The sequence below is a fragment of the Fukomys damarensis genome, unplaced genomic scaffold (assembly GCF_012274545.1).
Source record: "Fukomys damarensis isolate Sample0158 unplaced genomic scaffold, DMR_v1.0_HiC HiC_scaffold_16, whole genome shotgun sequence".
Classification (NCBI taxonomy): Eukaryota; Metazoa; Chordata; class Mammalia; order Rodentia; family Bathyergidae; genus Fukomys; species Fukomys damarensis.
This window is the reverse complement of record NW_022900928.1, coordinates 66,160,691-66,176,021: the sequence shown is the minus strand read 5'-3', so window position 1 is coordinate 66,176,021 and position 15,331 is coordinate 66,160,691. Positions and strand designations below refer to the sequence as shown.

The following is a 15,331-nucleotide window of genomic DNA, read 5'->3' as shown; positions in this document are numbered from 1 at the left end:
CAGTTTTTCTGGAAATAAAGCTTACATAGCATATATTTTAAATCTTTCAATCAAAATGTTATCTTCACATATTAAATACCAGATTGGTATATATTGCATATATTTTTCAGATTCAGACTGAACAGACTTGCATGTAGAGTTGTATTAATGTATAAAAGCCAAAGACAATCCAATTTAGTATCAAGAACTGTGACATTTCATGTAGTATTTGACAGAGAAAACACTGATAGCTGACATTTTTTTATTCAGATAGCAGATGTTCTGATCACGTGGTTGATCATGTGATTCAAGAACACAAATATTAAGTCAAATATAATCAGATGTTAAAGGTATTCAAACATTATAGCCAACGATGCCACGCTTGCCTATGATCTCTCCAATATAAAACCACATCCATACTTCGGTGGCCACCAAACCATTCAGCATAGCTTCCTGAAAAGGAAAAAAAAAGCACACATTTTAAGGTACCTCTTTTTTATATATCTAAAATTATTCTTTTCCAGGACTAAGTGACAGACAACATAAGGATGCTATTTAAACTACCATGCAGCTTCAGTTAACACTGATATTAACTTATTGGTGTTAACTTTGTTCAACTGCTGAGAACACTTGAACTTTCAATTTTGTAAGGTAAATAGTCCAGAGCTTATAAATTTTTTCAAAGCATTCTTTAAAGACCTAAACTGACTTAACTCTTTCATTATTAGTTTATGATACACTTTATAGGTCCTAAAACAACCCACATCCTGGAAATAGCTGACACTTCCAGACAGGGCATTCATATGAAAGGATGGCTACAGGAAGGCCAAGTCCCTGAAAACAGACATTTCTTTCTGGCTAAAGAAAATCTGCTTCAAGCTAAGGGCTCTGTCTCCCCGCTCCCTTTTTTGGTACTGGGGAACTTGGGTCCTTGTGCTTACGAGGCAGGCACCAGAACCACTGAGCTAAATTCCCAGCCCCTGTCTTCCCCTTTATATTTCATTTTTATTCACATTATTTGGCTTAATTCTAAGAATTCAGTACTCAGTTTTATAACCGAGTTAATTTTTATTACCCCAAAGGAAAAACAGGTACAGAAAGCAGTTTCATCAAAACACAAATATGAACCTTAAAATTCTAACTGAAGAAGTATCATTCCATAAAAAAATTGGGCCTTTTTCTTTTTAGCACTTCTGGAAGTCAGTTTTTCCCCTTCAAATTAGTCCAGAAGTTACTGTTTTCTGAAAAAGAATTGTATTTCCCAAGACATAGGTTCTATAGTCAGCATTCACTAGACACTTAGGCTTTTTGTATCCTGTGCACAGATTACATATAAAATTCAAGACTCAGTTCTTATGATCTTTAAGCTTCAAATAACCTGATAACCCAGCTTTTGGCATTTTTATCTTCCATGTAAGTATTAATGTCCTAATATAATGTGAGAATTCTTTTGGCTGACTTGGAAATAATTCTAAGACTAAAGATGAAATAAAAAAATCAGCAAAGCAAGCCATCATATTTTTCATTTTTTATTTTGGTACATGGGGATTGAAGTTGGGTCCTTGCACTGTGAGGCAGGCAGTGGAACCACTGAGCTAAATCCCCAGCCCTGCCATCATATTTTTCTATACTAGTCAAACTGGAAAGGAAAAAAGTTTTCTATTTTTAAAAAATGCTTTTTTGGACCAGGGATATAGTTCAGTGGTGCCGCCGCCTGCCTTGCAAGCACAAGGTCCTGAGTTCGATCCCAGGTACCAAAAAAAAAAAAAAAAAAAAAAAAAAAAAAAAAAAAAAAAAAAAGCTTTCTTGCTGTAATATAGACCACTAGGGCTGGGTGTTGTGACACATGCCTATAATCAATCCCAGCACTCTAGGGAAGCTGAGGCAGGAAGACTGCTGTGAGTGTGAGGAGAGCCTGGGCTACATAGTGAGTTTAAGGCCAGCCTGTAATACATAATGAGACCCTGTCTCAAAAAACCCAAAACAAAACACTAATAGGAAACTAAGACATAAAATAACTGAAGTATTTCTACCCAGACGACAAAACTAGAAAAGTAAATACCTTCCTTCATAGTGAAAAAGAGATTATCTCTTATTATTCCAAATTCAGCCTCATTGGGAAAAAAATGTATTAATCAAAATAATCATAAGAACCCCAAGGGAAGACATTTTCTGTTATGCACATACGTTTTCATTTAGCCCATAGTTACCTTAACTGTGAGCTGTTTGAAGCTACCAGTTTTAGCACTATTGACTATTTTTTTCAGGCTCTGAATAGCTACAGGGATCTCAGCAGGAGTTGGAGGAACCAGCTCAACCTTGGCATAATGCCAAAATGTGGCCAATCTAGGCTTGGAGTAAGTCACAGCAGCTGGAAAACAAAACAAAACAAAAACCAGGATGAACTCACTAGAGACCAAAAGAAGCAGATGTGTGGGTTGGACACAAATATTTATTCATGCATCACATTCATTCACTGCTTGTACCAAATGTGCACCCGGTGTGAAAAATCAAAGCTGCTCCAGGCCTTTTTTTTTTTTTGGTCCTGGGGATGGAACTCAGGTCCTTGCCCTTTCGAGGCAGGAGGCAGCAACACTGAGCTGAATCCCCCGCCCAACAAGAGGCCTTTAAAGATTCAGAACACCTGTGTCACCGAGAAGTTCAATCAGGCAGGAAGCTGTAAGTACATTAAATTATGCTGGAACTTCACTAGTGGCCAGCTAGTGCTGTTACTCCACTTATAAATGGCAAATTTAATTAACTGTAAAGTTACTGGTAGTTGGAGTTAAAAGAAAGAAAACCAGTAATTTATTCATATTTTCTTGCTAAAGAGATCAGAAAATATGGAAAGAAGTCCAGAAGAAGAAAAGAGCTATGTAAAGTGGCACCCTTAAGAATAAAATTAAAACTTATCGGAATACTGGCCATACAACCAGATGAAATTATACCAATTAGCGCCCACTTCTGGTACCCTCATCAATATGTGCTGGATTATATCTTTCTCTAACAAAAGCACAGCTGCTCCTTAAACACACACACACACACACACACACACACACACACACACACACAGCACAAATACTAAAAGTAAAACCTACATTTGTTAAGAGCAGCCAAAATTAGAATCTATTAAGCTAAAATTCATCAAGGTATTCACTATTTCAAGAAATCCTTAATAACCATAGTAGATTTGACACTATGGTAGTGACTTCAATAAGAGGAAGAAATTTATTGTGCATAACTGCATTAACATAAAGTGTTTATTGCTAAAAAATGGATTATCCAAGGCTTTTGGTGCTTTTCCTGTTAACTGCCTGTACTTGGATGTTTCACTATTCTCAGATCACTATAGCTTTGTCCAAAGGTCTTGAGTTCAAACCCTGCAACCAAAAACAAAACAAAATAACCAAAACCTAACAGGGATATGGTATAGCTTAGTGCTTGCCTACCATGTAGATTCTCTGGGTTTGAGTTCCAGCTTTTTTTTTTTTCCGTACTAGTAATTGAACTCAAGACCTTGTGTTTGCAAGGCAGGTGCGGCTCCACTGAGCTAAATCCCCGACCTGAGTCCCAGTATCTTAAAAGAAGAAGGAAAAATTGGCCGGGCGTGGTGGCACATACTTGTAATCCCAGCGCTCAGGAGGCTAAGGCAGGAGGATCGCTGTGAGTTTGAGACTAGCCTGAGCTACATAGTGAATGCCAGGTCAGTCTCAACTACATAGTGAGACCCTGTCTCAAAAAAAAAAGGAAAAATCAAAACAAAACACTACTTTTACTTTGGTTGTTGAAATTTTTTTTTTCAGAGGCACAGGTTAGTAAGTTTGAAACTGCTTAAATGTATGTGAGGGATGAACAAAACATAAATAATGGATAGTGGGAGCCAGGTTTCTCACCAAAAGAGAGCGAAGTTAGAGATAAGCAAGAAACCAACAATAGCAGCTATGTGTGGTGTGTGCTTGTAGTCCTAGCTAACTGGAAGCTGAGTCGGGGGGATATCTTAAATTCAGAAGTTCAGGTCCAGCCTGGGCAACATAGTGAGACCTCATCTCATATAAAAAGAAAACCCCTTTCAGAGGTTATCTGGGGCTCTGGGAATATCTCAGTGGTATAATATGTGCTTAGCACGTGCAACGTCCTGGGTTCAAGCCCCAGCATCAAAAACAGAATAAACCTGGACTAGAGTTGGAGATATTTATATGAACTCAGGCTTAGCTTAACATATATACAGATGAACACACTGAGAAACAATCATTCATATACATGGGTATGTTATGTTACCCCTCCCCCACCCCATGTATCTGTATCCCTTGTCCAGAGAGAGAACCTAAAAGCAATGATATTCTAGCAGCAAGGAGCAAACTCAGCACCTAAATTTTAGTTTCTAACTTCCACTGTTCAACAAAAGGAACAGGTCTCTTTGGAGAAAGGCTTGCCTTAGCTGGGTAAAGAAAATATGAATCTGCATATAGTACCAGAAAGTAACAGTGTGAGGCTGGGTGTGGTGGTGCACGCCTGTAATCCCAGCACTTGGGAGGCTGAGGCAGGAGGATCATTTCGAGTTCTAGACCAGCCTGGGCTACACAGTGAGTTCCAGGTCAGTCTCAAATGCATAGTGAGACCCTGTCTCAAAAAAGAAAGTAACGGGGTATATCAAACTGATGGAAGTGTTAACCTAAAATAGTTCCTTACGGCCAAGTCTAATAATTTGAGCAATGAAGAACATAGCAATGGTATTCAAAGTGTGAGATAAATATAAATGAGTCATTACAATAAATGAACAACTAGATGAAGAAACAAGTCTTTCTTATAAAATTCCATTTATTATATATAGAAAGTCCTTTCTTTTTATTTTTGAAACAGGATCTTGCTGTGTAGTTCAGATTGGCCTTGAACTCACTATGTAGCCCAGTCTGGCCTTGAACTCCTGGCAATCCTTCTGCCTCAGTCTTTCAAGTGTTGAGATTACAGGTGTGCACTACTACATCCAGCCAGAAACTCTTTTATACAGCAGATGGACCCACTCCCACCTGGGCTGCAAACCTTGCCTCATGGACTACACATTGTTACTTGCTCCTAAAGAACAGATATGGAGGGCCAGCCGTTTAGCTCAGTGGTGCTGCCGCCTGCTTTGCAAGCACAAGGTACTGAGTTCAATCCCCGGTACCAAAAAGAAAAAGAAAAAAAAAAAAGAATAGATACAGAGGACTGAGGATTTAGCTCAGTGGTTCTGCTGCCTGCCTCGAAAGAGCAAGGAACCAAGTTTAATCCCTGACTCCCCCCCCCCAAAAAAAAAGAGCAGATATGGAAAGGGGAAAAATAATTTTACAGTGGAAGAACCTATCAAATGTTATTTTAACCAAGCAATGAAACTCAGTGATGTCTGTCACATGGATATTAGATACCTCCTGATACTCCATTAAGGGACTTCATCTCTGTGGTATATTTTCTCAAAAATCCACTGTTCCAGACTAATCCCAAGAGAAACAGCAGAAAATTCCAGATTGAGAAATATTCTTCAGAATATCTAGATAGATACCTCAAGAAAGTCAAGATCATGAAAGAATTGAAATCATCATGAATCAGAGGAAACTGAGATATAACAACTTAAATACGAAGTGATGCCCTGCATTGGACCTGGGATTAAAAGTGATTAAAAGAAACACTGATGAAATCGGAGTAAACTGTACAGTTTAGGTAAAGGAGAAAATCAGACTCTGTTGTAATCTTTCTTGGGAAATCTGATAAAATTACTTGTTTCTATAAGCTTGTCTTCTAGAGAATGGACAGACATAACTGTTATCAAGCATTTAACATTCACATTTAATACACAGTCCTATGATATAAACCAAAATGTATTTCTGCTTTAACATTCTGGTCCCATCTGAGTCCTTTTTTTGGGTACATCTAGAAGAGTAACAAAAATTTATTTTGACATTATTTTTCTTTCTGGTACCCGGGATTGAACTCAGAACCTTGTGCTTGCAAGGCAGGCGTGGTGCCACTGAGCTAAATCCCCAGCCTTTTTTTGATTTTATTAAGGACTAGTTTTCAGTTCTCCAACATGCACCACCTAGAACAGTGATGGTTAACTTTTTAGAACTTTTAAATAGAAACAGCCTGCTGTAGTACACGTTTGCCACCATTGGCCTAGAAGATGTGAAAACTATGGTAACTTAAATCCACTTTAAATATTAAAAACTATGCCTCAAATCACTCACCTTCCAAAGACTGAAGCTTTCTCCTTAACTTGAAAGTTCCAAATGAGAAATCCCTTGGGAAACTATATAAAACAGTCTGACTACTAGATTGTAGTGAGATAATGAATAAACTGTCTCACTACTAGATCTAGTGAGAAGGTCAGGAGATCTGACATGTAAGAGAAAGGAATCAAGTATCAACAGTACATGGCATCGTGAGGCCTTCAATATTTCACTGTTTAGGCCAGGGATTTAGCTCAGTGGTGCTGCCTACTGCCACACAAGTGCAAGGTTCGGAATTCGATCCTTGGTACATTAAAAAAAATTTTTTTTTCACTGTTTTCCTGATGATGGAGTGAAGAGAGGAGGGAATTAATTTTTAAAAATACCAAATATAGAAAAATATGCTAAAAAACATTACATGTATTTTTTGAAATTCTGCTTTCTACTCATTTTACAATCAAATCTGAATGAAAGCAATTTAGAGATTTTACCTTCAAACATTTAGTACAATACAGCATATATGGCCAGGCCTGGTGGCTCATGCCTGTAATTCCAGCACCTGGGAGGCTGAGGCAGGAGGATATCTGTGAGTTCTTATAATAAACTATCTAGTGACTTCAAGACCAGCCTGAACTATGTAGGGAGATCCTGTCTTAAAAAACAAAAACAAAACACAAAACCACATCTAGTGAAGAAACTTACATCAAGTTACCTCTGTTCAGGAATAAAATTTGTAACTTACTGTTCAGAAGGGAAATGAAATATATTTTGCGGGGCGGGGGTTGAGACAGGGTCTCACTATGTAGTTGAGACTGACCTGGAACTCACTATGTAGCCCAGGCTGGTCTCGAACTCATAGCGACTCCTGCCTCAGCCTCCCGAATGCTGGGATTACAGGCGTGCACCACCAAACCGGCTGGCAAATGAAACATTTACTGACAGACCAGTTTACTTTTCAGCCTGTGACTATTCAGGGCTGTTCTGAAATACGGTTTCTACTAGTGAGATTCCTCAAACTGAAAAAGAAAAGAAAAGAAAAATCCGTGTATGCGCCTATACTACGATTCCAGTTTATACAATAATTTGTTTTTCCTCAGGACACAGATTCTCCCTATGCAGTTCAGGTTCGTCTTGAACTCACTCTATAACCCAAACTGGCCTCGAACTCTTCGGAGCTATCCTCCTACCTCAGCTTCCTGAGTGCCGGAATTATAGGCGTGCACCACCATGCCTGCTCACGAATATCGTTTTATGCTTATAGAGGACTGGAATACTCATCCATAAAGACCAATTCCACCTAAAATTTCCCTCGGATTAGAGCAAAGATTGTCAGCATCCAACGTTCAAAGGCACAAATCCTTAAAACATTTCTGTTGACTTTCAAACAGACCATCAGGAACCACACCTGGTACTTTCTACTCTTCCTTTTCCAGTTCTCCCAAAAGAGCCATCATTTTGGTATTCCTGATCTTAAGAGATCTAAACGGGCGTCATGGCGGGAGCTGCCCAGCAACTCTGGGCTTCCTTCACACTACCTCTTTCCTGCAGTGGTTATAATTCAGCAACTTCTAAGGTGCAGAGAGCCCAAACTACAGGTCAGGCAATAGGAAGGCCAGAGGAAGGTCTCAAACCTGCCTGCCTCCTGCTCCCTGCACCTTCAGGCCGTCCCGCCCAGGGTCCTGCTCCTGCCTGGGGTCACAGCAGCCCGCTTCTTCCCTCGGAGCCCCGCCAGCCTCCCGGTCGCCCGTGTACCCGCCTTGACAATCTAACGCACTGCTCACCATTCACCAGCGCCGGGGCCTTCTCCGCGAGGTTACGGACGAACTGGGCCATAGTTCCACAGTAGCAGGGCCGTCGCCTCAACTGCCAGCTGAATGTCACCCCCGGGAAGGACCCGTTGCAAGACCCCGTCCCACTTCTAAAGTCAGGCCGCCCCCTTCCGCGCCCGTCCAAAATAGTCAGGTGTTTTGATATCCTTGCGGAATTTAGACTACTAGCCTATTTTATTTAGTTCAGGAGGAGAAAGGAGATGGGGAAAGATGAAATTAGAGAACTGGTGGAAAGCAATGGGATCAAACATTGAAACAGGCATGTCTTGGGGCAGCCATGCCTGGAGCCCAGAACGCCGACGGAGTAGGAAATGCGCATGCGCATATGCTTTTCTGGCGCAAACCTTCGCTCTTCTGGCGCAAACCTTCGCTCTTGGGTGTGGGGATTCCTCACAGCTTCTGAGAGAACGTGGAAAATACTGGCGGGAAGGGACGCTCCTGATCCAGCACGCGTATTATAGAAGGCGGCGCCCACGGAAGTTAGATGCGAAGCAGGCATTACACAAGTTATCAGACTCAGCCCAGTTCCGACCTTTTTGTGGTATTTTGTAGACAGTGTGTCGCGATGCAGTTCAGGCTGGCTTGAACTCACTATATAGCCCACTCAGGCCTCGAATTCGCAGCAGTCCTGCCTTAGCCTGCCGAGTGTTGGGACTACAGGCATACGCCACCATACCAGGCCTCAGTTTCCTTCTTTGATTGATACGCCGGGAATTTATCTCAGTGGTTCCACCGCCTGCCTTGCAAGCTCAAGGTCGGGAGTTCAATCTCCGGTACCAAAAAAAGAGCAACTCCCTTTCTTTGGTTGACTTACGTAATAGCATTCTCACCCTCAACCTAAGTATTAGAATCCAATTCACGTAATTTCCTAACTAGCCACAGGGAGCAGTGTAGATGTGAGGAACAAAATCACATTTACTGAGAGCCTCTGACACGCCAGGTTTTGTTTTTTGTTTTTTGTTTTTGGTATGGGGGATCAAACTTGGGCCCTTGGGCTTGCAAGGCAGGCGGCGGAAACACTCAGCCAAATCCCTGGCCCGGGATATTTTGGAATTTAATGAAAACCTGTGTGTTGAATATTGTCCCGAGAACTGTAACTGTCCACGTAGCAATAGAGTGGAAGAGTTGGGATCTAGAGGTTGCAGCCTAAACGCAGAGGGGAACATCAGTTCAGATAAGGCATGACAGTGATCTAGAAAGATCGAAAGATCTATGAGTTGATGAGTAAGAGAACAGCTACCTATTACAGAAAGCTGACTTATTGCTTCTCAGTAACCAAATTCCATGACCCAAGATTTATTGTTTTCTGGTTTTGCACATTGCCTTATCCAGTTTCTGGTAGCTTACATTAGCTCATAAATATAATCATTCAATTAGTTAATTTTGATGTTTTGAGACAGGGACTTGCTATGTAATTCATGCTGGCCTTGAACTCACTGTGAGTACAGGCTAGGTTGAAACTCATGAAGATTCTCTTGCCTCAGCCTCTTGAGTAATCCCTCCTGGGATTACAGGGGTGCACCACCTGTAACACTTTTATCAGAGTTTAATCTGCTACCCAAAGTCTGTTTATTCAGGCACATATTAGTAAATAAATAAACTAAATAAATACATCTGATGGCTTTCTCTCTTTGGAATTTCATGAGGGCTTTTTAAATATTTAATTATATTTATTTTTGCATTAGTTTGGTTTGCTACTGTAACAACTTACCATTTAACTACTGACTTATAGCCATACAATTTCTTATCTTGCAGTTTCTTAGGTCAGAAGTCTGCTACAGTTCTTACAGCCTTCATTCCATTCACTTCTAAGAGATCAATAGGAGAATCTATTTTACTGTCCTCTTATGTCATTGGCAATTATAAGACTGAAGTCCTCATTTTTTGTTGCTATACCCAGATCTTACAGGTTTCCCATACTCCTTTGCTGATGGGCTTCCTAACTCCATTTTTTTTTGTTTGTTTGTTTTGGTACCAGGGATCGAACTCAGGTCCTTGTGCTTGCAAAGCAGGCGGCGGAACCACTGAGCTAAATCCCCGGTCCCCTAACTCCATTTGAAAAGCCAGTAATGGTGCAATGAGTCCCTCTCACAATCTAAAGCTCTTTTTATTATATTGTTGTGTCTCTTTGACCCAATCTTTTAGTCTTCTTCTACAATTAAAGCTCATGCTTAAACTGTGAAAATTAACCCTTGATTTATTTGCTCTTATTTAATTAGTAGCACTTTTATTCCAGGCAGCTCCCGCCATGACGCCCGTTTAGATTTCTTAAAATCAGGAATACCAAAATGATGGCTCTTTTGGGAGAACTGGAAAAGGAAGAGTAAAAGTACCAGGTGTGGTTCCTGATAGTCTGTTTGAAAGTCAACAGAAATGTTTTAAGGATTTGTGCCTTTGAACGTTGGATGCTGACAAACTTTGCTCTAATCCGAGGGAAATTTTAGGTGGAATTGGTCTTTATGGATGAATATTCCAGTCCTCTATAAGCATAAAACGATATTCGTGAGCAGGCATGGTGGTGCACGCCTATAATTCCGGCACTCAGGAAGCTGAGGTAGGAGGATAGCTCCGAAGAGTTCGAGGCCAGTTTGGGTTATAGAGTGAGCTAATTAGGAAAAAAACAGGCTCTGAGACTCATCTGAGGATAATTCCAGGGTCCCTTCCAGAGACCTGGTGAGACGGTTAGATAAGTACATACATTTGATACTGCCTACCTACTTACCTTAAAAAAAGAAGTCAGAGTCCTCTAGGTTTTCAAGGAAATTTCTAAAACTATAAGCATTTAATATATAATAAAAGTGATAACAAAGGTTGTAAGTCAGGCGTTCATTTATTAAGCACAAGTTTTGAACAAACACCCCCAGGGAAGTTTGACAAAAAGTAACCTTCCTGGAATGTCTTAAAATACCATTATGTTGATCACGTTTTATTTCAGTCAACCTCGTTTTTCATTTTCTTTTTCAGGTTCTTTTCCTATTTAGCAGTTAGAGCATGTGCATTAATTCCTCACATGACAAGTGTAGCATCAGCCTCTCACTTATAAAGGTCCCCAGTAGATTTACACTCTTCAATGGCTGCTTAGCAACCAGCATCAAATAGTGATGAAGCTTTTGTACAATGTGATTCTGAACTGACACCTTCACCTGCGCCATTAAAATACCTCTAAAGTTTCCTTCAGATTTCATATATTCACTAAAAACTATACTAAAGCAAAACAACCTCCCACAAAACTCTGCTTGGCAAAATCCATTTAAATAATTTCCCAGTTTACTATTAGCCTCTTTGTAAATTGTAAGCAATACCAGAGCCGATTAGAGTCTTCATCTTCCTATCATACTCCAGCAAAGTTAACACATAAAACCAGGCATGTCAGAAAGTTTACTTTTTTTTTTTTGGTACCAGGGAATTGAAACCACTGAGCTAAATCCCTGGCCCCAGAAAGTTTACTCTTTTTAAAAAGATTTAGAACCGCTGCTGAGTCCCAGACAAAATATCTCGCTACAGTTTTTTGGTACCAGGGATCAAACTTGGGACCCTGGACTTACAAGGCAGGTGGTAGCACCTGAGCTAAATCCCTGGCCCCCTCTTTATACTTTTAAATGCACATAGGCAAGCCGGGCGTGGTGGCACACGCCTGTAATCCCAGCACTTGGCAAGCTGAGGCAGGAGGATCACTGTGAGTTCCAGCCTGGGCTACATAGTTCCAAGTCAGTCTCAACTACATAGTGAGACCGTCTCAAAAAAACAAAACAAACAAACACCCACCCCCGCAAAAAAAACTAAATGCACATAGGCACCATGTATTGAGATGGTATTTTTTTTTTTCATTTTTTTAGATGTTCCCAGCTACTTTGCAGAAAGAAGGCACAAAGGACACTTTGTTTCTTTACCAGTAGTGGCCTTAAGCTATGCACTTGCTTTTGTGATGCATTTAAAGATACTGAGCAGAATGAATGTTGCCATAGCCATTCATAAAGTCTCAGGAAAAGAGCTTTATAAAAAACGAAAAACTATAATGCTTGCCACAAGAGGCCCACAATTAAAAGGCTAATCACAGAAACACAATACAGACACCAGAGATTTTTCTCCTACAAAACTCTGGTCTTTTCCTTTTTTAGAACGACACTATTGGGATGGGAAGATAAATGCAAGTAGGTAGCAGCTTATTTTATACAAAGTTCATTCTCAGAGAGGGAAAGGAGAATAAGTATGAAACAAAGCTCATTTTAGGAAAATATATCCTGTTACTACATCCTTTAAAGGCTCAGCGAGCACAATGAATCAATCTTAGATTCTGGCATTTGCAAGTGTCCCAGTCTTTTTCATTTATAAACACAGCAATAGGTACTATCAATTTTATATTTGGGCTAGGAGGCCCTCTTAGATTTAAGATTTTCCAGCTGATACCATCAAAACATATCAAGGACCATTTATAGCAACTTGTGTTGGAATATTATAATAATACATTTGAGCCCTATTTCTAAGTCACTTTTCTTGTCCCTTATCATGGTATCATTGGACTTAGATGGACACTGATAAAAAGATGGTCCACTGGGGAATATGCCTCACTCAATAGGATAAACTGCACTATTAGTAGAGAGCTCAGGCTCAGCCTACAAAAGGAGGTGCCATCTGCTTACTCAGGGAAAAGTGGATATTTAAAATGGCTGTGGATAAAGTTTTGTTCACATTCCTGCTGTTAACTGATAACCTAGGGCTATGTTAGAAGCAGCTCTTACAAGTCAGGTCACAGCCTAAACAAACATTAATTATATACAATTTAGAGTCTTAGAATTTTACTTGTCTAGAATGTGTATGTGAGTAAGCATGGCCACACACTGTTTACATTTTACCATGAGAAGATAATATAGTGGTACTTAGTTTACACTAGACCAATATAAAAAAGCACATGGTAAGTGTGCATATGTATATATGCATAATACATACTGAGATATACTATTGATATAGTGTCTTAAATGACATTTTTTTGTGATTACAATATTTGTTGCCTAAGTTTCCTGCTTAGGCCCACTCCTCGCAACAGATTTTTCATAAGAGAATACCCAACAGCTTCCTATTTATTTCCTCACCCCAGAATTTTTTTGACTAAAGTGTCTAGATGGCAAATTTGTTTTTACTAATCCTCACAAAAAGACTGCAGGGCTACATTTCTGGTGGTGACAACCCATGAGAAAATGTCTGTGATGATATCTTTGAGTTACAATATAACACAAAATTAAGAGCTACCAACAGAAGCTGCAAGATTCCTTTAAAAATAAAAAAGTCTTAGTATCATTCAAAAGTCTGCACAAACATAATGTATTTGCTTTTACGTGAAAGGTTATTCCATAACATTACAGAACTATAGCAAGGGTATAAGTTCAGATTGTGAGGACTAGTAAACATGAAGAGTAACAAAATTTTCTGATATCAACTATCATTGAAATATGTGACACCAGACTTAAAAATATAATTTAAGGTGAGAAAAGGGAGAATAAAGGCTGAAAATTAGCGATGGTTTCCAAACTTGGGGACACTATAAGAAAGTGTATTTTACTGCAAGCCGGTGAAGCACTGACAAGTTCTTAGGAATCTTAATTATCATAATTTGAGTAAAAGTAGTTCTCTAATTTGGTGATGGGGGGAAAAAACAAAAAACAAAAAAAAAAGGAAAAGAAAGGAACAGAACCAGAAGAGGGAGACACCACAATTGTTTATCTATACTTGAGGTTGGTTTTTGATTTGTTTAGTTCACAGTGTTTATTCAAGTTGCTCCTTTTGTTGTTTCCTTTCTGTAAGCCATTGTTGAATTTTTTCTTTCAGTTCAGTGTTTGGCCGGATCTGGTCCATGGTGAGGGGACTACGGTTAAAAGGATCTGTTTGGTCACTGGGACAAAGAGAAAAAGAATTGGGGTTATTTCTATAAATTCTAATATCCTAAGCCAAAAACAGAACTAAGCACTCATTTCAACTGCAAATGAAGCTAGATTAAGCGTATTATAACTAAGTCAAATGCTGACGTGGGTGTTAGAATGAGATGAGAAAAAGAATGATTTAGTTTTTTCAGCCACTTTGTCTCGCTGCCTTTTAAGAACTTTATTGTAAAACTGCTATTCAGAGGATATTTGGTTCTACCTGCTTAAAAAATACTATCTTTCTGTCACCAGCCTTTAGATTTTTTTTTTTTTATGTGGGGGGTCGAACTTGGGCCCTTGTGCTTGCAAGGCAGGGGGGCAGAACCACTGAGCCAAATCCCTGGACCCAACCAGCCCTTAGATTTTTTTAAAGCAGAGATCCTATACACTCAAGTCACTGAAAACAACTGTTTTTCTCTTATTTGTACTGGGAATTGAACCAGGGCCTTCATATTGAGCAAGTCCTTGTTATTTTTCATTTTGAGAAAGGGCCAGTACCTAAGTATTAGAAGCCAGGTCCTAAGGTTCAATTCCAAGTACCACAGGAAAAAAACAAAAACAAAAACAAAACCCAAAACAATTTCAGGCCAATTTGTTCTTCATGATGATATATCTTTCTAATTTTTGTACATGTGCTACCAAAGCAAGCACCATGTTGATATATCTTGTAACATATATTGATAGAATCCTTCTTTTTTCTTTTCTTGCAGTAATAGGAATCAAACCTAGGTCCTTTGTTACTGAGCTACATCCATAGCAATTTTTTTACTTTTTATTTTGAGATAGTCTCTCACTAAGTACTTAAGTTGCCCTGGCTGGGCTTGAACCTGTGATCCTCCTACTTCAGCCTCCCAGAGTGCTGAAATTACAGGACTGTGCCTCATCTTGGGACTGGCATACCTGAGCAAATGTCTGGCAATGGTGGACCTATCCACAGTGACTCTGGAAGATGGCAGCACCACGGGATCAGACATCAGTGTGCTCATGATGGGATCCAGGAACTCATCGCAGGCATCTGCATAGGTCTCCTCTTCCTGTTGCTGGAGATCTGCAAGAGACTGAGTATACAACATATGGCATTTACAGAGAGTTCACAGTACAACTGAACTTAGAATACTCAATGGTTATCTCTTAATCTTTGTCATTAATAGCCCTTTGCAGTGATAAGAAATTTTAGCTGTATTTTTTTTCAAGAATAAGCCAAGAAGGGCCAGAGATTTAGCTCAGTGGTTCTGCTACCTGCCTCGCAAGCTCAAAGACCCAAGTTCAATAAAAAAAGAGTAAGCCAAGGTAAGGGGCCAGGTATTTAGCTCAGCAGTAGCTCAGTGGTACCGCTGCCTGCCTTGCAAGCATGAGGACCCAAGTTTGATCCCTGATACCAAAAAAAAAAAAAAAAAAAAAGCCAAAA

General features: G+C 39.7%; 2 protein-coding genes across 2 annotated transcripts in view; both read right to left on the bottom strand.

Moving 5' to 3' along the window:
* Positions 1-224: 224 nt before the first annotated feature.
* On the bottom strand, positions 225-8,094 carry Atp5mg (ATP synthase membrane subunit g). Its single transcript, XM_010629342.3, has 3 exons — positions 7,961-8,094; positions 2,190-2,350; positions 225-432 (listed from the first exon to the last, which is right to left on the bottom strand). The coding sequence occupies exons 1-3, from the start codon at positions 8,010-8,012 to the stop codon at positions 334-336; spliced, it is 312 nt and encodes a 103-aa protein (XP_010627644.1). The 5' UTR covers positions 8,013-8,094; the 3' UTR covers positions 225-333.
* Positions 8,095-11,822: 3,728 nt separating this feature from the next.
* The window catches only part of Ube4a (ubiquitination factor E4A), a 38,604-nt gene continuing 35,095 nt past the window's right edge, over positions 11,823-15,331 (bottom strand). The window contains exons 19-20 of the mRNA XM_010629348.2: positions 14,824-14,981; positions 11,823-13,895 (exon numbers count right to left, since the gene is read on the bottom strand). Of these exons, the coding sequence (XP_010627650.1) occupies positions 13,769-13,895; positions 14,824-14,981 (285 nt within the window). The 3' untranslated portion in view covers positions 11,823-13,768. The remainder of the gene's footprint in view (positions 13,896-14,823; positions 14,982-15,331) is intronic.

Coding starts and splice junctions, on each gene's coding strand:
- Atp5mg (XM_010629342.3), bottom strand. CDS start 8,012: ATGGCCCAGTTCGTCCGTAACCTCGCGGAGAAGGCCCCGGCGCTGGTG. Junction 2,351..7,960: donor GGCCCCGGCGCTGGTGAATG/GTGAGCAGTGCG, acceptor TTTGTTTTCCAG/CTGCTGTGACTTACTCCAAG. Junction 433..2,189: donor TCAAACAGCTCACAGTTAAG/GTAACTATGGGC, acceptor TTTCCTTTTCAG/GAAGCTATGCTGAATGGTTT.